At 37.2% G+C, this 27,741-nt stretch overlaps 1 protein-coding gene across 5 annotated transcripts in view; it reads left to right on the top strand.

Annotated features, from left to right (window-relative positions):
• The window catches only part of LOC115224915 (unconventional myosin-XVIIIa), a 324,165-nt gene that overhangs the window by 157,991 nt on the left and 138,433 nt on the right, over positions 1-27,741 (top strand). For all 5 annotated transcript variants that reach the window (XM_036513802.1, XM_029795876.2, XM_036513801.1 and 2 more), the window contains 9 exons: positions 857-982; positions 1,481-1,673; positions 3,537-3,623; positions 7,744-7,888; positions 9,745-9,904; positions 14,253-14,439; positions 16,180-16,375; positions 21,379-21,473; positions 22,903-22,968. In XM_036513802.1, the coding sequence (XP_036369695.1) occupies positions 857-982; positions 1,481-1,673; positions 3,537-3,623; positions 7,744-7,888; positions 9,745-9,904; positions 14,253-14,439; positions 16,180-16,375; positions 21,379-21,473; positions 22,903-22,968 (1,255 nt within the window). The remainder of the gene's footprint in view (positions 1-856; positions 983-1,480; positions 1,674-3,536; positions 3,624-7,743; positions 7,889-9,744; positions 9,905-14,252; positions 14,440-16,179; positions 16,376-21,378; positions 21,474-22,902; positions 22,969-27,741) is intronic.

The following is a 27,741-nucleotide window of genomic DNA, read 5'->3' as shown; positions in this document are numbered from 1 at the left end:
ATATATCTATATGTATGTGTGTGTATATGTTTGTGTGTCTGTGTTTGTCCCCCTCCAACATCGCTTGACAACCGATGCTGGTGTGTTTACGTTCCCGTAACTTAGCGGTTCGGCAAAAGAGACCGATAGGATAAGTACTAGGCTTACAAAGAATAAGTCCTGGGGTTTGATTTGCTCGACTAAAGGCAGTGCTCCAGCATTGTCACAGTCACATGACTGAAACAAATAAAAGAGTTGAGTATATATAATAATTGGTGTGCAGTTAATATATAATAACTACTCCTCAGTTTTTATTTGCAGTGTAACTTAATCTATCATATATTCATCAGCATTTCACATTCTGATAAATATTTCGAAGATAAACAATCTTGTTTCAAAATTTTACCGCCACCATCTAGAATGAACACTTCTGCCTGTAGAGGCTCCCTTCATTAGATTGCTCGCTTTGTTGTTTCTCTGTCCTTGTATTTGTTTCACATTGTGAGAGTTCTTATTGTTTAATTCTTTAGTGTTCACATTATTCTGCCAAAATTAATCCTTTTTTATCCACACTGTTTTGAACTAATCATGCATTATCTTGTAGCTATGAGATTTTGATGAGGTAGCTGTTAATTTTTAAAACGATATTATAGGGTTGGTGTGAGAGACCAGATCTGGTCAGTTTGAACATAAAACAAAGATGAATACTTTTGGCCGGTTTAAATGCTAAAGGGTTAAATTCAAGACACATGCTTCATGATATTGTCTTGCTGCTGTTTATGTTCAAGGGAAAATGTTGGATAATGTTTTTTCACTACAGAATCTCTGCTGTTGTTTGATGAATTGCTTGAAGATGTTTCTATGTTTTTCTTCGCAGGATCTCTAATGCTGCTGATAGGCACACAGGAGGAGAGTCTGGATCTTCTGCAACCGATGCCCTTGAAGCTTTCCTCACAGGTTTATACACAGAACTGTTCAGTGTCCTGGTTGGTTTAATAAATAGGTTAGTGGGAAACATTTTCTTTATGCTCCATTTTCACTTTTTTTTTCTTTTTACTGATAAAGTCAGTTTTGATTCAGTTAGATCAAAGGCATTGCAAACATGACCATACATCTTTTCTTTTTAGGGCATGTTTTAACAACGATCACATTCTCCAGTGTGTCCTTTTTTAAAGGACTATTATAGTGTGAGATTTAAGGGTGGTATGGTTCCTATTTCTAGTACATTGTGGGATCATGTAATGAATGTGGGTAATTTCACCACTAGAAAATTCACCACTGGAAATTTCATCCCCAGTGATTTTGTCCCTGGTAATTTCACCCCTGGTAACTTCTGATGTTTTCATTCCTGTAATTTCATCATAATAAGTATATTTTATACTTGGGGCATATGACACATATAGTAACATTAATAATAATAATAATAATAATAATAACGATAATTGGTAATATTCTGAAATCTAAATATTAAACATTTCATTTTCCTTTGTTGTATTTTTAGATCATTAATGTCAAATTATCGCAACCTTGGATCCATCACAATTCTTGACACACCTGGATTCCAGAATCCATCAACTTGTGGTCGTAACTCAGGTGCTACATTTGAAGACCTTTGTTGCAACTATATTCAAGAACGCTTACAGTTATTCTTCCATGATGCAACATTCACTCTGCAACAGGATCGATATTCTCAGGCAAGTTGAAGACAGCAAAGCTTCAGTAATTGTTCATTGTACCACACACTAACTTGACTAATTAATTACACTTTACACTAAGCACAACAGTAACTGACCTAATTACATATCACACACACCAAAACATGGTGGGACCCAATTGTAAATTAAGACTACATGAAATGACTTGACCTAATTGCAACTGACCCAATTACACCTTGTTCCATGTCAGTTGACCTAATTATACATCATACCACAACAGTTCACCTAATTGTACATCACACCACACAACACCTGACTTGTCTGTACCCTCGCATCTCATCCCATCTGACCCTCGTTTTCCACCACAACACAACTGAGCTTTTTTTTTTTATGTCTACGGGCACTTGAGATCACAGCTTTTGACATTAACAAACATCAGGAGCCCCCTTTAAAAATATATTAATAGAATTGTTGCCCTTCACCCCAATATTTATTATAGGGAGAAAATAGTGTTTGTGCCTCTTTTTTTTTTTGCCATCATAATTAACAGCAGAAAAAGTTGAAAACCTTCATTTAATTTAATCTGACAATTTGTCTTCTCCTTTTTTATCTATATGCCCTCATCCCCTCGTATCATGGAACACGGCTCTAGATTCTCTTGAGTCATATGCATTCTAATTTAGGTGTTGAAACTTTATAAATGATATCTTCTAAGGTTATTTGTAAGATGTCAAAAGCATGCTGATGTTTTGACAACAAATTATGAAGGTCAGTGATTCATCATCATCATCATCGTTTAGCGTCCGCTTTCCATGCTAGCATGGGTTGGACGATTTTGACTGAGGGCTGGCGAACCAGATGGTTGCACCAGTCTCCAATCTTGATTTGTCAGAGTTTCTACAGCTGTATGCCCTTCCTAATGCCAACCACTTCGAGAGTGTAGTGGGTGCTTTTTACGTGCCACATGTTTTTTGTAAGGGCTGATCAACAGTTTCTAAGTTTCCACAATGAGTATTTCACAAATTTCAACAACAGAACTACCTGCTCATTGTATTATTATAGTGTAAATGGTTGAGTATTCTTCAGACACTTGAACTTTAATTCTGAGTGCGATGAGGATGGACCTTTGAATTACAGGTAGTTTTTTTGAAATATGAAGGCCAGTTAGTGGTGTAAAACCAAGCAACGAATTAAGTTAACTAATTAAGTAATTACAAGTCATCTGATGTGGAATGCAACAGGCCTTCTGACTACATCTACATGCCAGAATTTATCCCCACATTTTTGAACAGGGCCTCAGGCTCAGTTCAGATGGCTATGCGAAGCTGCTGGAGACTTTGGTCAAACCTTGGCTGGAGAGGGTTGCTACTGGAGAGCCATATGTGTGGCAGCATGATTCAGTTCCTTACCATACTTCTGGAAAGAGTTAGAAGTGGTTGTCACAGAATTTCTATAACTTCACCAGCCCCTAGTTCTGGCATTTGTAATCCCTTGGATTACCATGTGTGGGGTGGGGTCTGCTTGAGAAATATGCCAACCACTTTGCCTGCAATACCAAGGTCAAGCTAGTGGCCAAGATCAAGGAGATGTTCAGAGATCTTGCCAGTCTTGAGTTCATGGTAGAAGCAGATGGTGGCTGCTTTGAGTAAACTGTTATCTCCTAGCTATAATCAAGTTGATATTTTTTGATTTTTTAAAAAAATACTCTTATTTTTGGTATGCAGACTTAGAAAATTCACCTAAACACCCTGTGTGTGTGTGTAATATATACACACATATATAAAGTGAAAATGTTCAATAATGCACAGAAATTATATATATATATATATATATATATATATATACATACATACATACATATACACACATACACTCATATAAATATATATCTTTTATTTTTAGGAAAATATAGAATGTGATTTCGAATTTGTGAACACCAGTCCTGCTGCTTTGGTGTTCTTAATAGACAAACCTCCGCAACAAACTCTGGTAAGTAAAAGAACAATGCTTATGCCCTGAAAACTACGTTTCTTTTCTTCCTTACTTTCCACTTTCCTTATACAATTTTATTTACTGTGATACATTTCTTTCCCTTAATTCTTATTTCATTCATTGGTTTATGGCCTTGCTGTAGCACCGTCTTGAAGGGTATTAATCAAATAAATAAACCCAAGTTTTATTTTTAAAGTCTAGTACTTATTCTAACAGTTTCTTTTATAGAACTGCTAAGTTACAGGGATGTAAACAAGCTAACACTAGTTGTCAAGTAATGAAGTGGTTGTGACAAACACACACACACACACGGCTTCCAAACAGTTTCTGTTTATTAAATGCATTCACAAGGCATCAGGCAGCTCAGGTCTTTAATAGAGGACACTTGCCCAAAGTTCTTTGCAATGGTTGCAAAACAAACTTCTCAATCACTCAACCATGGCTGCACCTATGTTTATTCTTTACTCTTTTACTTGTTTCAGTCATTTGGCTGTGGCCATGCTGGAGTACCTCCTTTAGTCGAGCAAATCGACCCCAGGACTTATTCTTTGTAAGCCTAGTACTTATTCTATCGGTAACTTTTGCCGAACCGCTAAGTTACAGGGACGTAAACACACCAGCATTGGTTGTCAAGCGATGTTGGAGGGGGACAAACACAGACACACAAACATATACACACACATACATATACATATCATCCTCATCATTGTTTGACCATGGTCGAGACAATGGAATTTACTATGCTACGCCAGACTTCACAGTCCATCATAGCATTATGGAAGTCCTGTTGCTGGATGCCTGTATCCCTGGAGATTACATTAAGGTAGGAGAGTGTGCACCCTCTGGTATCGAGAGTAGATGGCTTCCAGAGGAGAAGAGTAGAAATTGCCTCGTTTTCAGCTCTACAACAATGTCCAGCAAACTGGACTCTCCTACCTTTCACAAGAAATGACACAAGTGGTAGTTTCCCATATATTTGCATTTTGGTTGGATGACGCTTCCACGAGAGATTTTGAGCTCTCATAAGGAGAGCATATACATATATACAACGGGCTTCTTTCAGTTTCTGTCTACCAAATCCACTTACAAGGCTTTGATTGACCTGAGGCTATAGTAGGAGACACTTGCCCAAGGTGCCATGCAGTGGAACAGAACTCAAAATCATATGGTTTGTAAGCAAGCTACTTACCACACAGCCACTCTTACACCTATTGAGTATTTTTTTAAATGTGAGATGGTCAGTGGATATTTCAGAGAGAGACCTAGTGGATGAGAGCTGTGACGGATGTAGCTCACAACTACAAATAATTTACAAATTAGGGATAAATATTAGATCAGTCACTTCAGTCTAGGTTTAAAAAAAAAATTATTGCTAATATTCAGTAGTTTCAAAGATAAAGAAGCATGGGGCTGGGTTATGTAACTTTGCTTACAACTCATCTGAAACTGATACAAGCCTGCTGTCCATATATCTTTATATATAAAAGAGAGGTTGTGTGCTGTCTGTCTCCTACGATTTAGATTTCTAACTACTCCCACATTTTACGGTGCAGTTTAACGGTGCAGTATCTTATAGTCGTGATTCATATCGAGCCCTTCTGGGTATTAGCGCGCGTCTACGATGAGTCTACGATTTAAAAAAAAATTTACCATCAATTTTTCCCATTTTTAATGCATTTTTGGAATATATAAGGGAAGTAACTCTCTAAAAATTTATTATTAAATCTCAGAACGTAAAAAGCTACAGTAACACCCCCCCCCTTTGTGGTTAGCCATATTGAGATGGCTATTATACTTTACATCTCTAAAAGTGCTTATGTAGTTATTTCCCTTACAAACCCAAGCAACGCTGGGCGATACTGCTAGTTTAAATTAAAATTTTCAAATATCATTACAAATAAGAGCTCAATAACGAACATGTTATTTTATTAAATTCTCAATTATTTAAAAAATTAATTGAAACACACAAAAGTTTATCATAGATAAAAACAAATACAGCAAGTTTGTTTGCCTTGGGTTTGACAGATCCAGTGTTTCAGACAAGTGTTCTTGAGAGAGAGAGAGAATACTTATACTACTCTTTCACTTGTTTCAGTCATTTGACTGCAGCCATGCTGGAGCACCGCTTTTAGTCGAGCAAATCGACCCCGGGACTTATTCTTTGTAAGCCCAGTACTTATTCTATCGGACTCTTTTGCCAAACTGCTAAGTGACGGGGGACGTAAACACACCAGCATCGGTTGTCAAGCAATGCTAGGGGGACAAACACAGACACACAAACACACACGCATCTACCAAATCCACTCACAAGGCATTGGTCGGCCCAGGGCTATAGCAGAAGACATTTGCCCAAGATGCCACGCAGTGGAACTGAACCCAGAACCATGTGGTTGGTTAGCAAGCTACTTACCACACAGCCACTCCTGCGCCTACTGTTTAGGGCTCTGGGTCTTATTTAAGCGAAATACATACAAGCAATGTACTTCACTTGGATAAGATCTTCAAGTGGTCCTTGAAAAGATTGATGAGGATTTGGAGTATGTCTTAGTCTTGTTCACAAATTCTGAATCACTTCTTTTCTTACTGCTTTTTTATTGCTTTTTAGTATACTTTGATAACTGGTTCACTCAAAATGTCAACCTACTTTTTATCCTTCCTTCCTTCCTTTTTTTCGGCATACTATTCACCGTTCACAACTTGTATTATTTTTTTGTGTATTTACATTTTGTCCTTCATTTTTCAAATTTTGGATCTTTTCGGTTTGAACAGCAGATTTTAAAAATAATTTCCACGTAATTAAACACTTTTAAACTTCATATACTGGTAGAATGTGTTTATAAAACATCTTTTTCTCTTGGCTTTATTGAGAAAATTCTATGGTTTGTAAGATATTTGTTGTTGTTTTTTTTCTTCAAGTTCTGCAATTTCAACCAATCAATGACGTCTCTTGAGGTAGAAACATTCTGTGCCTTATGAATATGTCCCTCGTTTAAGAAACAGAATGGGTTAATTTACATTTCTGAAGAAAAAAAAGATACCCTTCCCCCCCCACCCCTAACCCTAACTCTAACCCTAACCCTAAAACAGATTGAAATGCAATAGATTGATACTAGGGTCATAATTATGGGTGACAATTTCATATGACACCGCTAGAAAAAACTGCCGTTCAAACCGAAAAGATCCCAGACTTTTATGCCTGTTGTAATCTCTCATGTTGTCCATCTGTATGTTTCTTACTCCCCCATTTGTGCTATTTCACACACACACACAAAACACACACAGAGCAAATATGGTAAAGCATCAGTTAAATATACATCATCGTATTTGATTTACCTCCCTTTATGTTCTGAGTTAAAATCTCACTACTGGTCAACTTTTCATCCTTCCAAGACAGATAAAATTTACTTTTAGTCAAGTATTGTGGTCAATATACTCAACTGCTATACTCTTTAATATGCTGTTATCCAACCATGGCAACAGTTCAAAGATTAATTATAAAATTAAAATTTATTTATTGTTGTATTTAGGAATGGTCATTTTGCCAGTTTAACCAATAAAAACACACGCACTATATATTTGGTGTTACCTTGCTTCAGCATTATTTATTTTTTTACATTAATCTTAATCTTATTTCGGCCAGAGTTCTTTCATCACGCTCCTGTGACCTCATCAGTGGTCCTTTGCTTTCTTCTTTCTTATTTGTGTGTCTCTCCTTACGAACGGTCAGCCATTTTGTATTTTGTATTCCTATTGTATGTGTCTTCATTTGCACATTCGTATATCTCTATGTGTGTCTATGTTTAGTTAGTGTGGGGGGGGGGATGCCTGTAATATTTGTATCTCCTGTTTATATAGGTTCATGTAATTTATTTTTGTTTATTCTTATTTTGTCCATGTGTTTACACCCACTTATTATTATTATTATTATTATTATTATTATTATTATTATTATTATTATTATTATGTATGTATGTATGTATAACAATAATAATAAAAATGAAAATAAAAAAAATATTATTATTATATTAAATGCCTGTATTGTTAAAAAAGATTGTAGCAGGATGGAAATAAAGTATTATGAAGGTAATCCTATGTTTATGTGTCTGTTTTTTGATAGTTGAGAGCATCAAACCAAGATCTACGGGATGCTGACAAAAAGGGTCTTCTCTGGTTACTTGATGATGAAGCCATCTTTCCTGGTGCCACCGAAGATTCTTTCATGGAACGACTGTTTACGCATCATGGAGACCATCCCGTCAAACGTAAGTGCTGTCCTCTTCCTCCCTCTTTACCCTGCTGGGCAGCCCAAATCCAACTGTAGCCAATATGTTTTTGATTGAACCTGATATATTTGAGGCTTCATTATCATTGTGTTCATTCTTTGAGAAAGACAGTTAGATGAGACTCAGACGTTGCTTAGAAAATATTTTTCATATTTTTCATTTTTAACCTTGTATATATTACACACTAGGGATTTTGACCTTTAAATTTTGGGGAAAAAATGCGGATTATACTTGAGGATTTACGGTATATCTGACTTGTACCTTTGAGACTCTTTCCTCACATCACTAAATCATGTTTAAGTATCCTGTATATCCTGATTGAGGCAGTATTTAATTAAAACAGACATCTATGTATCTTGTTTAATGTATACACACTGTTAGTAGGCGGCCAGTTACTGCAGAGAGGACAAATACTGTAGTAAGAATCCTTTTGACAGAGTGTATACATTGACAGCACTAAGCAGCGATGTATATAAATATAAACTTGTTACCAGTTCAAATATGCTTGACAGCCATTCACTGTATTTTGTTATAGAGAAAACTCAGTTCACAGCATCTCTGAACCAGACTGTTTTGAATTATCACTTGTTGCTCTGTTATATATCAATTCTACTCTGAACAGCAGGATCTGCAAACTTGCATCAATGAGAGCTCTCACCCCCTCTAACTCGTAAACAATTTGTTGCACTAATTTATAGAGAAAAAGAGGGTCCAGGACAGATACAGGATTAGTCGTTTGAAATATATGTGCAACGAGATTGGACCTTTGATCCAATTCCTGTGCAACATTCAACTAATCACATCACAGGGCTCAATAAAAGTCCAGTAACTCTTATGATGGGTATTTCAACCAATCACAACAGATTAGCATGGTGAGCCTATATAAGCCAAACTTAATGTTCCTAAATATGCAACTGCCTCTCAACTGCTTGAGAGGCGGTTGGATGGAACTTACACTCGCCTCCTTATGAGAGCTCAAAATCTCTCGTGAAAGCGTCATCCAACCAAAGTACAAATATATGGGAAACTACCACCTGTATCATCTCTTGTGAAAGCATTTTTCTGAACCATATGGTTGACCGTTTTCAAGAGAAGGGGATTCCATTGACTTCACCTCACTCTATTTGACTTTATTTCATTATTTTCTTTATTTTCTTAATTATTTTATAATTATTTCTGGCCACTCTAAGTTATTTCTCTTAGCTCATTTTTGTTTATATCATCATCATCATCATCATCATTTAACGTCCGCTTTCCATACTAGCATGGGTTGGACGATTTTGACTGAGGGCTGGTGAACCAGATGGCTGCACCAGGCTCCAATCTTGATTTGGCAGAGTTTCTACAGCTGGATGCCCTTCCTAATGCCAACCACTCCAAGAGTGTAGTGGGTGCTTTTTTCATGCCACCGGCACAGGGGCCAGTCAGGAGGTACTGGCAATGATGTCGCTCAAATCCTTTCACACATGCCACCAGCACAGGTGCCAGTAAGGCGACGTTGGTAACGATCACACTTGAATGGTGCCCTTTTACGTGCCACTGGCACGGAAGCTAGTTGGCTGCTCTGGCAACGATCACGCTCGGATGGTGCTCTCTCTTTCTCTCTCTCCCTCTCTCTCTCTCTCTCCCTCTCTCTCTCTCTCTCTCTCTCTCTCTCTCTCTATATATATATATATATATATATATATATATATATATATATGTATGTATATATCTATATCATGTACTGAGTGTTCTACTTAGTAAAATTCCAAGTACATTTTGTTTTGATTGTTTGTTTTAGGTACATTGAATTTTCTTGTTCTTAACTTTTTGTGTTTTTGTGAATTGTTCAGGCGACAGTTTGCTGAGGAAGGGCTCCCTTGGACACACATTTATTTTGAATCACTTCCAAGGTACCAACCCAGTCCAGTACAATGCTACTGGATGGTTAAAAGCTTGTCGAGAGAACAGTGTCAGCAAAATTGCCATTCACATCCTTCAAGACTCCAACAGGTAATCATTCACTCATAGACCTGCTTTAGTGTGCATGTGTATACATGTATGTATGCATGCAAGCATGTATGTATGTGTGCATGTATGCATATATATGTGCATGCTTTTTAATATGTAGTCTGCATATTCATGTATTTTCATGTGTTTGTATGACTATGTACATACATCTGTATGGATGTGTCTCCATGTGTGTTCTTGTGTGTGTGCATGTGTGTGTATATATATGGTCATGTGTTTCAGTCTTTTTTTGTGTATGTATGTGTGCTTGTCTATATTACCTATGTACCTACCTATCTAATTATATATATCTGTTTACTTACATATCCATTTACTTACTTATATATATATATATATATATATATATATATATATACATACACACCTCGTTCAGAGATTTATTTTTGCTTATATATATATATATATATGTCTACATACAAATGTACACACACACACACACACATATATATATATACATACACATACATATATATATATATATGCATACACACATGCATACATGCACACTGATGCACATACAGCGCACAAAAAGAACACAGCTCCAATAATGGACAATCAACAACTATTGAAGAGGTTGCAATAAGCAACAAAAATTTTAGAAAGAATAAATGAGTTGAAATCAAACCACTGAGTGTGTTAATTAGGCATTAAAACAGAAATAAGGCATTAAAACAGAAAAATCCTCCCCAGACACAATAAAATACGCTTCAGCACACGAATTCACATCAAGAATCTTGCAAACCAAATACAAAATGAAATATTTATATATATGTTATTACACCTCACTTGCTGACATCCTTTGTTTCATGGGGAGGTGAGTTATCACCATAGTGATATCACTGTGTCATGATAAATTGGCTACAAATGGCTCTAGAATCTTTTATCTTTTCCTTCTTTCAGTCATTTTACTGTAGACATGTTGGGCACCACCTTGGAAGGTTTAGCTGAACAAATTGACTCCAGAACATATTTTTAAAGTCTGGTACTTATTTTATTGGCCTCCTGCCAAACTGCTGAGCTACAGGAGCATAAACAAATCAATGCCAGCTGTCAAGCACTGGATGTGCAAAAAAAAGCTACCCCCTATAAATATATCTGTGTGTATGTATGTATATCATCATTTAACATCCATCCTCCATGCATGCATGGGTAGGATGGTTGACAGGAGCCAGCTGAGTAGAAGACTACCCCCAAGCTACTATGTCTGTTTTGGCAAGATTTTTACAGCCAAAAAATCTTGCCAAAACAGATTTTTTGGGCAAGATGCCCTTCCTAACACCAGCCACTCTGCAGAGTGGACTCAGTGCTTTTTACATGACAATAGCACAAGCAAGGTTAGTTTTGGCTGGATGCCCTTCCAAATGCCAACCACTTTACAGTGTGGACTGGATGCTTTTTATGTAACACCAGCACTGACAAGGTCACCATGAGTGTATATATATGTGTGTATATATATATATATATGACAAGTTTTTTTTTCTCTCTGTTTATTTCCTCATGTTCCTTTCTGTTGAAGAACGTAGCTTCAAAATGTAAAAGACTTTCTCACCTTCCTGAATGTCAAACTCGTACACCTGTTTGTTGTTTATACACCTGTCTTCGTTTTTTGTTTACCTGTAAATTTTAATTATTTATATATATATATATATATATATATATATATATATCATCATCATCATTTAATGATGGCATGGCTTGGATAGTTTGACCAGTGCTGGCAAATTAGAAAGTTGCTCCAGTCTGATTTGACATGGTTTCTATGGCTGGGTGACCTTGCTAAAGCCAACTACTTTACAGAGTGTACTGGGTGCTTTTACCTGGCACAGTAGGAATGTCCTGGGTGCTTTTCATGTGGCGCCAGCACAGAGCTCTTGCAGGCCAACCGTTTTCACCAGGGGGAGCAGTCATATCACTTCTGCTGTAGGGTGCAGGTCTTCTTCAGTATAGCAAGGCACCAAACATCTTGGTTCTTTGTCATTTCATCTGAAAGGCTCAGCATCCTGAGGTCATTCTTCTTGACATTTTGTCTGGCTTTTCTACTGATTCCGCAACTGAACATCTTTTTTTAGTGGTAATGGTGGTGGTGTTGTTGCTGCTACTATTCTACTACCACCACCACCACCACCGCCACTACCATCACCAGTAATAATAATGGTTTCAAATTTTGACACAAGGCCAGCAAATTTGCACTGACTTCCCCAGTGTTCAACTGGTACTTGTTTTATCAACCCCAAAAGGAAGAGAGACAAAGTGGACCTCAGCAGAATTTGAACTTAGAATGTGAAGACAGACGAAATGCTTAGCAGCATTTGTTGATTGAAATGCTTAGCAGCATTTTGTCTGGCATGTTAACATTTTTCCCAGCTTGTCACCTTAATAATAATAATCATCATCATCATCATCATTTAGCGTCCGCTTTCCATGCTAGCATGGGTTAGCTGGTTCGACCAGGGTCTGGGAAGCCAGAAGGCTGCACCAGACCCAGTCTGATCTGGCAATGTTTCTACGACTGGATGCCCTTCCTAACGCCAACCACTCCGTGAGTGTAGTGGGTGCTTTTTACGTGCCACCGGCACAGGTGCCAGACAGGGCTGGCAAACGGCCAGGCGAGGCTGGCAACGGCCACGATCGGATGGTGGTTTTTACGTGCCACTGGCACGGGGCCAGGCGAGGCTGGCAACGGCCACGATCAGATGGTGCTTTTTACGTGCCACCGGCACGGATGCCCGTTGGGGCAGCGCTGGTAATGGCTATATTAATAATAATAATTTGTATTATTATTAATAGTAGTTGTAGGAGAATTATGATAAAATGTTAATGGTGTTTCCACATGTGTGTATTGAATATGTTGATAATAAATCTGGGATTTTTTTTTTTTTTCTTAAATTTTATAAATAGAAATTAATGAAAGGTTACATGAATTATCAGAACTGATACTAACTTTATTTAAAACTGTTGCAATTTTATCGAAAAAAAAAAAAAAACTGACTAGCTACAGCAGTAATTCTCTATGAGAATCAGATAGATGAGATAAAAATTGTGAAGAAACGGTTTGAAGAAGCAAAAGGAAAAAAAAAAAGCCATGTAAAAAAAAATGTTAAGGGAGATAAGTTATGGTTGCTTTATTTAGTCTAAATCTGACGGCTGTTTTATGTTAGAGAGGAAATACTGTATCATGTTGTATAAATAAAATAGAATTTAATCTCGAAAGGTTGATGATGGTAGTTAGTATGTGTTGGTTCTTTCATCCAGAAGAAGCCCGGGTGTTGTTTAATTTTCATCATCATCGTTTAACGTCCGCTTTCCATGCTAGCATGGGTTGGACGATTTTGACTGAGGGCTGGTGAGCCAGATGGCTGCACCAGGCTCCTCTCTGTAGTTATTTTATTTTTGCACATCCCTCTTATTACACATCTTTTATCACATACCCTTCTTATTGCTTGTTCTTTATCACTTGTCTCTCTTATCACACATCTCTCTTATCACTTACCTATCAATCACACCAGTGTCATTCATGACGTCATCATCTCTGCATTTGTCACTCATACCTCTAGCACTCATACTCCGTGTCTCATTGTGCAGCTCTCTGTCACACTGTCTTCTCAATCTCACCAATGTGACAAAGGACGGATAGCAGTGGATATCTTTTGTTCATCATACATTGCTTCCATTGTGACTAAGGATGCCACTAAATCTAACTCTCTCATTAACCCTCCACCCCTTCTTTTCTTGTTATTCTTACGTGAGCTCTCACACTTATTTTGAGGCATAGACATAAGAGGCCTTATCAGATGGAAATCTGCAGGGCAATGTTAACCTCATTCAATCGGTTGTCAAGCGATGTTCGGGTGCAGACACAGACACACATACACACACACACACACATGTATATATACATATATACGACGGGCTTCTTTCAGTTTCCGTCTACCAAATCCACTCACAAGGCTTTGGTCGGCCCAAGGCTATAGTAGAAGACATTTGCCCAAGGTGCCACGCAGTGGGACTGAACCCGAAACCATGTGGTTGGTAAACAAGCTACTTACCACACAACCACTCCTACAGAAATTACATTATTATCTATCCATCTGAAAATTATTATCATTACCTTATCATCATCAAAATTGCATTATCACCTAATAACACTCATTCAATCTTTTCTTTAAATATCATTATCAAATAAATATTTCTGAAATAACATTTTCATAAATCCCTCTTAAGATTCTCATTGTCGTGCATTCATTTTTATATTAACATTTTTGTTTATCCCAATTTGGAATTGTTATGTAAACATTGCTGAATTAACACAATTATCTTCTGATCATTTCAGGAATAACATAAGTGACCTTTTCACAACAATACGGGGTGCTATCTCTACAACTGTGAGTAGTTCTTCTATTGGCGCTGAGAAACCCACTTCATCACTGCGCCGAGCTGCAAGTATGCGCCGAACTTTGACTTCTTCTGGAGCCAATTTGAAACGAAAATCCATTTGTCTGCAAGTGAAACTGCAAGTGGTCAGTACACTATTGTTGTTGTTATTGTTTAGTTTCAAATTAGCCCTGATTGAGCTGACCTAGGATCTCAGGCTTTTCAGCTATGACCATCCTGTTGTTTTTGAGTGTATTTAACATGTCCTTTCCTTGACATTGAGTTTTAAACCTAGCGAGCTGGCAGACACGTTAGTGTACTGGGCGAAATGCTTAGCGGTATTTCGTCTGCCGTTACGTTCTGAGTTCAAATTCCACTGAGGTTAACTTTGCCTTTCATCCTTTCAGGGTCGATAAATAAAGTACCAGTTTCGCACTGGGGTCATTGTAATCGACTTAATCCCTTTGTCTGTCCTTGTTTGTCCCTTGTGAGCAATAAAGAAATATGTTTTGTGTCTTAATTTCCATCATCTAATTAATTGCCCTTTGGCAGAGGTAGCATTAATACCAAGATATAATATTTATCCCCACTTATAAACCTGGATGTCCTGCTAGAACAAGCTATACTGCAGTGGCCAATATGAGTTTCTCTCGTGGTATTTACCGCAGTATAGTTTGTCCTAACAGAACATCTCTATATATATAAATGGCAAAATGTCTGCACGTGAACTCCACAATTTTTCAGTTAGAAGGCTTGCACTTTCTATGGTCATTCAAAACCATCCAAGGGTGGTCGTGCACATCTTTACATTTCCCCAGTCATCCCGCAAAGCCATTAAAAAATCAATAGAAGTGACTTTTTTGTGAATTTTCTATCCAAAAGCCAATCAAAACGCCCGAAACTTGATACGCCAATTGAATGCCAGCTAGCTGTATTTGATTGGTCAAAGATTTGGACAGTACTCGCGTGTATGTGCGCACGCACGCAGCTGTATATGCATGCACTAGCACTATGACCCGGCGTTCCTGGGTCATAGTGCTAGTTCATGTTTAAGTGGGGATAAATAATTAAATCTTAGGTGTTTAGTGTTGTAGTTTACGTGGTTATGGTTTACATTATTTGGCATTAGTTTAATTTTTTAATTTTACATACGTCTCTATATATTCTGGTTAAAGTAGAAAGAACGAGTGGTAATGTAGGTAGGAAAATAGCTATGCTTCATGAATTTGATAAAGGGTTTAGTTTGAAATTCTAAGATTGTTTAATAAATATGAGGGGCATTTAAAGAAAACTGGAGGGTACAGTAGCTAAAACATTTTGACTACAACAATCAAGATGAGGACACTAATCCAAATATGGGATCTTTTTGGTTTGAACGGAAGTTTTTAACTAATTTCTAGGTAACTAAAATATTTTAAACTTCGAATACTGGTAGAATGTGTTTATAAAACATCTTTTTTTCTTGGCTTTATTGAGAAAATTCTATGGTTTGTAAGATATTTGTTGTTTTTTTTCTTCAATTTCTGCAATTTCAACCAATCAGTGACGTCCATTGAGGTAAGAAAACATTCTGTACCGTATGAATATGTCCCTCGTTTAAGAAACAGATTGGGTTTATTTACATTTGTGAAGAAAAAAAGATAACCTTCCCTGCACCATAACCCTAAAAGAGATTGAAATGCAATAGATTGAATCTAGGGTCATAATTATGGGGGACAAATTCCTGTGACACCGCTAGAAAAAACTGCCGTTCAAACCGATGAGATCCCAAATATGTCAGTGTATAAAAAATGAAAATTTATTATCTCAGAAGTTCACACACGCGCACACACACACACACACATACTTGATCTGATTACTATATTTGGTTCTTTATTCCATTGCAGGATTCCATTATAGAAACCCTACGTCGTACCAAGTGCCATTTTGTCCATTGCGTCCTGCCCCAGAACAATGCTGGGTTATGTGAGCTGAAAGGAGCCCCAGCCAACACCACAGAGTCGAATCTACTTAATGTTCCATTGGTCCGTTCACAGATACGTGGGGCAGAGATTTTGGAAGCTGTTCGTATATTTCGCTTGGGTGAGTCCAAATTATCATATCTGGAGATTGTGCATAAGGGAACTGAATGATGAAATGGCACCATCCTCTGTTGCCAGACACACTGGGAATGTCTGTTTTATTTATTCTAGAGAGAGAGCGGGGTGCAAGGTACAGTAGATTGCAACTATTTATGAAAAATGCTTGAGAAGACCCGGTAAGCCAAGTGAGACCATAACCCGTGGTCTATGCCAGGGGTTTGCAACCAGCCCACTTATGCGTACCTTTCCTTCAATATGGAGGCCTACATCAAGTGCCTGGAGGAGGTAGGGCTGCCCTGGGTGTAGAGGGTGACTGCTGGAAGACCCTATGTCTGGCAACAGGACTCTGCACCATGCCATACAATTTATGCAACTACATCACCCCTAACATCTGGCCATTTAATTCTCCAGACTGCAACGCCCTTAATGATTATGTATGAGGCACAGTTGAACGAGAGACCCAGAAAACTCCTTGTAACACCAAAAATGAACTGAAGGCACGGATTATGGCAGCATTCACCAACTTAAACTTAAACTGTCCAGAAGAGTTGCAAGAGAATCTGAAGTCATCTGGAGGCTGTGGTTGAAGCCAATGGTGATTTTATTGAATAAATTTACTCTTTAGTATTTCAAGATATTTTCATGCAATTTTGGTAAATATATCTGTTAAAATGAGATGTCAGTGTTATTTTCATTTTTGCGTAATTTAGACGACAATTTATTCAGTGCACTCTGTATGTATAGATTGTTTGAAGTGGTGTACAGATTTCATATATTAAGGAAGTAGTGTGAATTTTCAATAATTGTTTACTTAGTGCTTTCAACTCATTTTGTGTGTGTGCGTGTGTATATATATATACATATATATATATATATATGTATGTATATATATGTATGTATATATGTATATGTATATATGTATATGTATATATATGTGTATATATATACACGTGTATATATATATTTATGTATACATATATGTGTATATATATATGTGTGTATATATATACACGTGTATATATATATATGTATACATATATGTGTATATATATATATGTGTATATATATATATGTGTATATATATGTATATGTATATATGTGTGTATATATATATGTGCATATATATATATATATATGTGTATATATATATGTGTGTATATATATATATATATATATATATATATGTGCATATATATATGTGTATATATATATGTGTATATATATATATATATGTATATATATATGTATATATATGTATGTGTATATATATATGTATATATGTGTGTATATACATATATATAAAATACGCACACATATGTATGTATACATATATGTGTGTGCGTGCATATGTATGTATATATATATATATATGAAAATATGTATGCACATATATGAATATATATGTACGTGTGTGTTTACACACACATACACACACTGTGCCAGTGAGAATGAATACTACCTAGTGAAACAGAAAACTGACTAATCTACTAAACATAAACATGTGTATCTGTCAGTCAACTGACCGGACGTGAAAGGTGCATACCATCTCTTGACACTAAACATCAGGGATAAATCCATTATCATGATTTTTTTTAAAAGATGTATCTTGGAAGCTATGAATAGCTTTCTGTTGCAAGAATGCATTTAAATATTTGGATCTTTTCCTTTTGAACAGCACTTCGTAACATAATTTCTAGTTAACTACACACTTTTAAACTTCGTATACTGGTAGAATGTGTTTATAAAACATTTTTCCTTGGCTTTATTGAGAAAATTCTATATTTTGTAAGATATTTCGTGTGAAATTTCGAGCATTTCAGCCATTTTAACCAATCACTGGAGTCCATTTAGGTAAATAACATTCCGTGCTGTATGAATATGTCCCTCGTTAAAGAAACAGATTGGGTTTATTTACATTTGTGAAGAAAAAAAGATACCATTCCCCAACCCCTAACCCTAACTAACCCTAACCCTAAATCTAAAATAGATTGAAATGCAATAGATCGATACTAGGGCCAAAATTATGGGTGACATTTTCATTTGACACCGCTAGAAAAAAATCCCATTTTCTGTAGCGGTGTCGTATGAAATTGTCACCCATAATTATGGCCCTAGTATCGATCTATTGCATTTCAATCTATTTTAGATTTAGCGTTAGAGTTAGTTAGGGTTAGGGGTTGGGGAAGGGTATCTTTTTTCTTCACAAATGTAAATAAACCCAATCTGTTTCTTAAACGAGGGACATATTCATACAGCACGGAATGTTGTTCACCTAAATGGACTCCAGTGATTGGTTAAAATTGCCGAAATGCTTGAAATTTCAGACGAAATATCTTACAAAGTATAGAATTTTCTCAATAAAGCCAAGAAAAATTGATGTTTTATAAACACATTGTACCAGTATACGAAGTTTAAAAGTGTGTAGTTAACTAGAAATTGTGTTGAAAAGTGCCATTCAAAAGGAAAAGATCCAAATATTTTTATGTTGTGTGCTCTGGGTGGACATGAAGTCTTTGATATTTTAGGGTATTAGTTAGGGATGGGTATGAATTAAAAGGGGATAATTAAATTGCCTGGTATCTATTTTTGCCAACACAGTTGAGTAGACTGGGGTAAATTTTGTACCAAAGTTCTTGTATTTCTGTCATAGGCACAGGAGTGGCTGTGTGGTAAGTAGCTTGCTTACCAACCACATGGTTCTGGGTTCAGTCCCACTGCGCGGCACCTTCAGCAAGTGTCTTCTACTATAGTCTCAAGCCAACCAAAGTCTTGTGAGTGGATTTGGTAGACAGAAACTGAAAGAAGCCCGTCGTATATATGTGTATATATATATATATATGTATGTGTGTGTATATGTTTGTGTGTCTGTGTTTGTCCCCTAGCATTGCTTGACAACCGATGCTGGTGTGTTTATGTCCCCGTAACTTAGCGATTCAGCAAAAGAGACCGATAGAACAAGTGCTAGGCTTCGAAAGAATAAGTCCTGGGGTTGATCTGCTCGACAAAAGGCGGTGCTCCAGCATGGCTGCAGTCAAATGACTGAAACAAGTAAAAGAGTAATACTGTCTCTCTATCTCTTGTCAGTCTCACTCTCTCATATTTAGAAAAACACACATGACTTTTGGAAACATTTTTTGACACTGAAAATTGTTGACGCATTGTGTAAACTACTTGTGTTGGTTGTTAGCTGTCAGGACACTATTCTTCAGTGTCATACTTCAAGAAATTCACCAACACTGCTCCTGACATGCTTATGCTCCCTTTCTTCTTTATGGGTTTTTTTTTCTCTTCTCTATCTTCTTGTATTTAACCCTTTTGTTATTAACAAAATTGGCTCTGGCTCTGTGGTAAAATGCCTTGCTTTCATAAGTTTTGAATTAAAATATTCCACCAAGCCTTAGTCACAATTTACATTCCTAACACTAGGTTAATGATAACTAAGTTATTTTACTAAATTCTTTGTTATATTTAAAATAATTGAAAGAAACACAAAGCATCTCAAAATAAATAGAGTAATGAAAGGGTTAATCCTATGTACTTTGAATTCACCTTTGGTTATCATTGTTTGTCTTTTTTATTATTCAACATATTGCGCTTTCTGTCCCCCCTTTAACCTTTTTCAGCTAATCATATTGCATCTTAGCACTGTATACAATCAGCTCATTATAATTTCTCGCTCATTTTGTCTCTCTTATCAAGTATCTCTCCAACTTTTCCTTTTCTTATAACCTCAGTCAGATAGAAGGACTTAAATTCTGGAGGAGAGTTACTTTATTAAACTGACATGACTAGAGACCAAGACCTTTGGAAGTATGCTGTGCATGAGAAGACCCGGCAGGACAAGTGAGACCATAACCCATGGCCTCAGTTCACTTATGCATACCTTTCCTTCTTGGGACACAAAACTCTACTTGTGAAAACCTGTTGAGGCAAGTGAAAATCAATATCGATCAACATCAATGGAAATTGTAGCTGTGATACCAGTGCCGGTGGCACATAAGAGAACCATCCGAACGTGGCCGTTGCCAGCACCGCCCCGACTGGCTTCCGTGCCGGTGGCACGTAAAAAGCACCATCCGATCATGGCCGTTTGCCAGCTTCATCTGGCACGTAAAAGCACCCACTACACTCTTAGGAAGTGTAGTGGGTTAGGAAGGACATCCAGCCGTAGAAACATTGCCAGATCAGACTGGGCCTGGTGCAGCCTTCTGGCTTCCCAGACCGTCCAACCCATGCCAGAATGGAAAGCGGACGCTAAACGATGATGATGATGATCCCAGTATTTCCCTGGTAGTTTATGTTGCTACCAAAAGGCTAAGTCAAGCGCTACAGGATATGAACTCAGTCCTCCACCCTGACAACCAACAAACTATGTATATAAACAAACTACCAAACTTTCCAGTATTGCTTTCTACATTATTACTACCCATCTCCCTTTACACACTATGTCCCACCCACCCCCACCTCACTCATCACCTTGTCAACAACCTTCCACCACCATATGTACACACCACCAACAGCACTCCGTCTACCGACTACTCCCTTCTCTTCTTCTATACTCCTTCACTGATACTCCTTAACTCTTTTGTTACCAAATTTCTATTGAGGTGTTCTGTGTTTCTTTCAATTAATTTTAAATATAACAAAGAATTTAGTAAAATAACTTAGTTCTCATTAAGCTTAGTGTTAGGAACATAAATTGTGACTAAGGTTTGGTGGAAGATTTTAATTCAGAACTTATGAAAACAAGACATTTTGTTACTATATTTCTGTTGAGATGCTCTGTGTTTCTTTCAATTAATTTTAAATATAATAAAGAATTTAGGAAAATAACTTAGTTATCGTTAAGCTAGTGTTAGGAACATAAATTGTGACTAAGGTTTGGTGGAAGATTTTAATTCAAAACTTATGAAAATAAGACATTTGTACTACAGAGCCAGAGCCAGTTTCAGCTGGGTTGGTAATGAAAGGGTTAATCAACTGTTTCTCTACCATCTGTTTCAGGTTTCCCTGATTTCCTGCAGTTCAGCGAATTTAAACACCGTTTTGAGGTTCTCATGCCTCTTGGCCTCAAAACAGATGGCATGGATGAAAGACAGGTTAGTACTCTCTTCTTCTTTCTCTTTCACTTTCTTTCTCTCTCTCTCTCTCTCTCTCTCTCTCTCTCTCTCACACACACACACACACATGCACACACACACACACTTTTGTTGTTATTGTTTAGACCCTCATCTAACAAAAATATAGTCAAAGACATTCCAGCTCTGACCATCCAATCTATTTAGTGGTTGTCTAGAATTGCTTTATCCAATGCATTCTTTCCTATTCCACGATGACAGTCAATGAATTAAAGATCTGGTTGCTATTTCTAGCAAGTTGAGTTACCATGCAGAAGCTTTAACATTGGTTCACTTGTTATTGTTTAGTCCCATGAAATAATGTAGTCCTAGAGATAATGTCTGAATAAACAAAGGGATGATCACTGCTGGCACATCTTTGGTCATAGGCTCCTTAGATCAAGGCTGACCTGGCGCCAAACACCAACATCACAGTAGGACAGATATGATAATGTAGTCCTCTGTACACTTTGGCTGAATGATCATAGGTCTGCTGGATCAGAAGTTACCTTGGGCTAAACAGTAACAACACCAAAAACAAAAAACATTTCTGTATTCTTTAACCCTTGAGTGTTTAAACCGGCCATATCCGGCCACAATATTATCCTTGTTTTATGTTCAAACTTATGATATTCAGCCTCTCGCGCCTACCCTACAATGTCATTCATCATCATCATCATCATCGTTTAACGTCCGCTTTCCATGCTAGCATGGGTTGGATGATTTGACTGAGGACTGGCAAGCCAGATGGCTGCACCAGGCTCCAATCTGGTCTGGCAGAGTTTCTACAGCTGGATGCCCTTCCTAATGCCAACCACTCCGAGAGTGTAGTGGGTGCTTTTTACGTGCCACCGGCATGGGGCCAGTCAGGTGGTACTGCCAATGACCTCGCTCGAATCTTTTTACACATGCCACCGGCATAGGTGCCCATCTCACAAATGACATACGAACAGACTTGTCTGTGTAGCTGATGTTCTTGACAATGAGAACAAAAGTAAAGTTGACCCAAACCTCTCCCCGACCCCTTCACAAGGCCAACACATACATACCAACGCTGCCAGAGATAATCTTCGATGCCACCTTCCATTTTTTCCCTTCCAGTTTCGGGTCCCCTAATTTGATGATTGGAAATCCAGATTGATCCATGATTGCTACAAACTGTAATCCAATAGTTGTTGATTTACTGAGCTGTAAATCCGAGTTATGGAATAAAGTTTCAGGCAGATTAAATGGCTAAAGATAAATAATCACATCGTCAAAATTTTGAAGCTATGAGATAAGGCACAATTAATTCAAAACAATGTGAATAAATAAGTATTACATTTGACAGAGTAATCTAAACACTAAAGGGTTAATTGTTGTTCAATGTTGCAGTTGTATTTCTGTCTTATTGTTGTTATTTACTCTTCAGATTATCAAACATTATCTGGATCACATGGATATCGATAAACTCAACTATCGCATTGGATTAAGTCAGGTAAGGACCTTTATATTCATTGATTATGCTATTTATTTTGACACCCTCTGTGAGGCCACCCCCGGTGGTTCCTTATGTTATTTATATTGTCATCCACTGTGATGTTACCGTCTCTGGTCTTCGGTAATGTTACCTGTAGCATGTCAGGGTAGCTTGTACTATACCACTATTTACTATGTCACCTTTCTGTAGTATTACATTTCATTTTTTTTTACACATTTACAGTAGGATATGGGTGCATCACCACTGTTTTAATCACCTCAATACTGTTACAGTCTCATCCCTACAACTACTCTTTTACTCTTTTACTTGCGGCCATGCTGGAGCGCCGCCTTTAGTTGAGCAAATCGACCCCAGGACTTATTCTTTGTAAGCCTAGTACTTATTCTATCAGTCTCTTGTGCCGAACTGCTAAGTTACGGGGACGTAAACATACCAGCATCGGTTGTCAAGCGATGTTGGGGGACGAACATATACATATATACAGCGAGCTTCTTTCAGTTTCCATCTACCAAATCCGCTCATGAGGCTTTGGTCGGCCCGAGGCTATAGCAGAAGACACTTACCCAAGGTGCCACACAGTGGGACTGAACCCGGAACCATCATGTTTTACTTGTAGATGCTGACTGGTTCAGTGACTGAAGAGGAATGTTAACATCTTCCAGCTCACCAGTCCTGGAGAGCTAAAAGACAGAGCATGGTGTCCTTTCTCCAGATAATACCTATTAAAAAAGAAAACATTCAATAAATATAAAACATGTATTGGGTTGTCCGGAAAGTTCGTGCCAATTTTCAAAGTAAAGAAAAAGGTCAATAAATACTTGCCATTACATTTTTAATCAACCAAATATGAACCATTTTGTTGCACAATGCGTCTCCATCTTTCCTTTAACTTGAAAATACCCTCTTCCCAGAATTGAGGTGGTTTCATGGCAAAGAATTCATTAGGGCATCTTTTTACGTCATCCAAGGAATTAAAATTTTTACCATAGCAATATCTGGTGAATATGGAGGGTGGGATAATGCATCCCAGCCGAGCTGCAGCAATTTTTGTCTGGTTGCCAAAGCATCAAGTGCCGAAAATGAACTTTCTTATCTTCCATTTTAAAGGGTTACAGAATTAATACAGGTTATAGGAACATAAATCTTCTTCCACGAAAAGAAAGCATAAACTGTGCTTTAAATGGGGGTGTAGTCAAATCCTATTTTATGGACTCAACCATGTTCTAAAATAAGTTGTAAAGTAACCTACTATAAATCGACACAAACTTTCCGGACAACCCTCACAGTACACTTCTGTTACAGTCACAGTACACTATTGATGCATTTACATTCGCTGCTGTTGCAGTCAGAGTGCACTGTTGTTACAGTCACATGCAGCATGAGTTCAGTAGTTCCATGCAAAATATTTTGCCTAATGCATCCACTTGCCTCTCTTCATCCTATTATCATTCTCTCGACTATTTCTACTTCCTAAATAATCTGTTTACATGAAACATTGAGCCACCCACCACCACCACCACCAGCATCACTACTATCATTCTTCTCATTCTTCACCTCTCTCTCTGTCTCTCTCCTTTCCTCTCTTCATCTCCTTCCTTCTTTCTCTCTCAACCTCTCTCTCTCTCTTTCTGCTAAATCACTTACCGTCATTCTGTTAACCTCTCTGTTTTTGACATAACAGGTCTGGAAATGTTCCTTCATTGTTCTTGCTTTTGGTTTTGAAATTTTAGGAACTGTGCCAAGGTTGGCTTTGGTTAAAAAAAAAAAAATGCCAAACTAAACAAAAATCTCTCAATAATAAGAAAAACAACAATAACAATGGTTGCTTTCTGACTTGGCATATGGCCACATATCTTTTGGGGAAGGAAGGAAAGGATATAGATAATTAAAGTTGTTCCCCTCCCCTTCATCCTAATATTTGATTTCAAAAGCAATCTTAACCTTGTTGAGATTTGAACTCAGAATCTGAAGGGAAGTAACTAAAATACCAACAATTTTTTTTTTCCCCCTTTTGTTCACTGCTCTACTGATTCCGCCATCTGCAGTTATAAATAATTGTTGTGTTTAGGTACAAGGGCAGAAGGAGGGAATGGCTGTTGATAATATTTACCTCAAGTACTTGACTGGAAATTTATTTTATTGACCCCCCTCCCCTCTCCCAACCAAGGGATTTTAAAGGCAAAGTTGGCCTTGGCAGGATATGAACTTGGAAGTTAAAGAGCCAGAACAAATACCAACACTTGTACAATTCTGCTGGTCCATGTAATTTGGATAACTCTTTCTAATATAGACAGGAGGACTTAAATTTCGAAGGAAGGTTTCTTAATTACGAGAACAACCCCAATATTTCCCTGGTAGCTTTTGTTGCCACCTGAAGGCTAAGTCAACCGTGATATGATTTGAACTCAGAGCATAAGGGTTTTAACTGAATACCAAAACCATTCATTCCTTTTTAAATTCAATGTTTCTAACAATTATCTCTTTAATCCTTTTGGTACCTATCCCATGAAGACCAATCCTGGTTCTCAAGGGACCAAAATTAAAACCCATTAAAATTTCATGTTCTATTTCAAACACCAGCTTAACAATGGCAAAGTTATTTTACTAGAGTCCTAAGTTTTTTTGGGTTTTTTTTTCCAAAATTAATTGAAAGAAAGGCAGTAGGTGAGATTGTCTGGTAAGAAGTTTGCTTCCCAACCACATGGTTCCAGGTTCAATCCTTTCGTGAGTGTCTTCTACTATAGCCCTGAACTAACCAAAACCTTGTGAGTAGATTTGGTTGACAGAAACAGAAACAAAGCCTGTTGTGTGTGTGTGTGTGTTGTCTTTGTCCCCTACTACCTTGTCAACTGGTGTTAGTTTAGGCAGGATGGGCTACTTGACCTGAAGAAAATTTTAACTAGATCCCCTTGATATAAAGTCACCGTGTCATGCACATATGGTTGTGATGCATATCACTGGTGTATCCTTATCAGATGGATTCTCATGATGTTCATATATTTATGTCCTAGTATCACTTGATGGCATGTGCTGCTCTCTTGTGCAATAATAATAATAATAATAATAATTATAATATAATTCTAAATTTAACACAAAGTCAACAGTTTTGAGGGGAGGGAATAAGTCGATCACACTGTCCTCCGTACTCTACTGGTATTATATTTTATCAACATAGAAGGGATCAAAGACTTCTGCCTTTGAACTCAAAATATAAATTTCTGGAAAAAATGTTGCCAGTTCACTACCTTAATGATAATTGTTTCAAATCTTTGGCACTAGGTCAGTAATTTTAGGGGTAAAGGGTTAGTCAGTTACATTGACCCTGAGACTGAATAGGTACTTGTTTAATTAATCCCGAAACGACAAAAGGCAGTCAACTTTGATGGAATTTGAACTCAGGATGTAAAAAGCCTGATGAAATGTTCCTAAGCATTTTGTCTGACACCTTAACAATTCTACTACCTTGCTTCTTTAATAATAATGTTTCTGCTAAAAGCAAAAGTCCAGAAATTTGGATGAAGGGCTATTAGTCGATTATATTGACCCTAGCGGCGAGCTGGCAGAACCGTTAGCGCGCTGGGCGAAATGCTTACCGGTAATTCGTCTGTCGTTACGTTCTGAGTTCAAATTCTGCCAAGGTCGACTTTGTCTTTCATCCTTTCGGGGTCGATAAATAAAGTACTAGTTTCGCACTGGGGTCGATGTAATCAACTTAAACCCTTCGTCTGTCCTTGTTTGTCCCCTCTATGTTTAGCCCCTTGTAGGCAGTAAAGAGATATATATTGACCCTGGTACTTGATTGGTAAGTTATTTTATTGACTCCAAAAGAACGAAAGGTAAAGTTTACCTTGGCTGAATTTGAGCTCAGAATCTAGCGACAGACAAAATGCCGCTAAGCATTTGTCCAGCATGCTAACAATTTTGCCACCTCATTGCTTTAACCCTTTAGTGTTTGCATTATTCTGCCAAAATTAATGCTTTTTCATCCAAATTGTTTTGAACTAATCATGCATTATCTTGTAGCTATGAGATTTTGATGAGGTTGCTGTTAAATTTTAAAACGACATTGTAGGGTTGGTGTGAGAGACCAGATCTGGCCAGTTTGAACATAAAACAGGCAGAATACTTTTGGCTGGATATGGCCGGTTTAAATGCTAAAGGGTTAATCATAATTGTTGCAATGATTTCTGATATAGTCACTTGGACATGCATAACACATACACAGGTGCTGGAAAAGAATGTATGAGTGTGAGTCAGAAAGTATATCTTGGTGTGTTGTTCCTAATGAAATGTCACTGTTTATTCTTCCTAGTTTTAGTCTTGTCTGTTCGTGTGCCTGTCTCTGTTTCTGTTAACATTTCTCTTTTGGTTAGTAGAGTTGATGTTTGTCTATCAGCACACACACATACACATACCCTTGCTATGTGTATAATCATATTAGAAGAGATGACTGCCAGGTTTTATTTGATGTGATCTATATTTAGTACCACAGCACATGTTCAGTTCGGAGCACTCTGCTGGGAAACCAAATTTAATTTCGTTACTTCTTGACAGAAATTTGTTTTATTTTTATTTTCATTTTTTTTTTTTTATGTTCTTTTGCTTTTCGAATTAGCCTTGAACTTATAGCTATATCTGAAGAAGATTTTATATAAAACAACTTTGAAATTCGATACTTTCTTATATTGCATATATTTCTTGCCAGAAATTATTTTTGATTTTTTATTTACTTATTTTTCATAGAGGAAAAATAAAATATCTTGCAATTCA

The sequence above is a fragment of the Octopus sinensis genome, linkage group LG26 (genome assembly GCF_006345805.1).
Source record: "Octopus sinensis linkage group LG26, ASM634580v1, whole genome shotgun sequence".
NCBI classification, from domain to species: Eukaryota; Metazoa; Mollusca; class Cephalopoda; order Octopoda; family Octopodidae; genus Octopus; species Octopus sinensis.
Note: the sequence above shows the minus strand (reverse complement) of the source record. Positions and strands in the feature narration are given on the sequence as shown.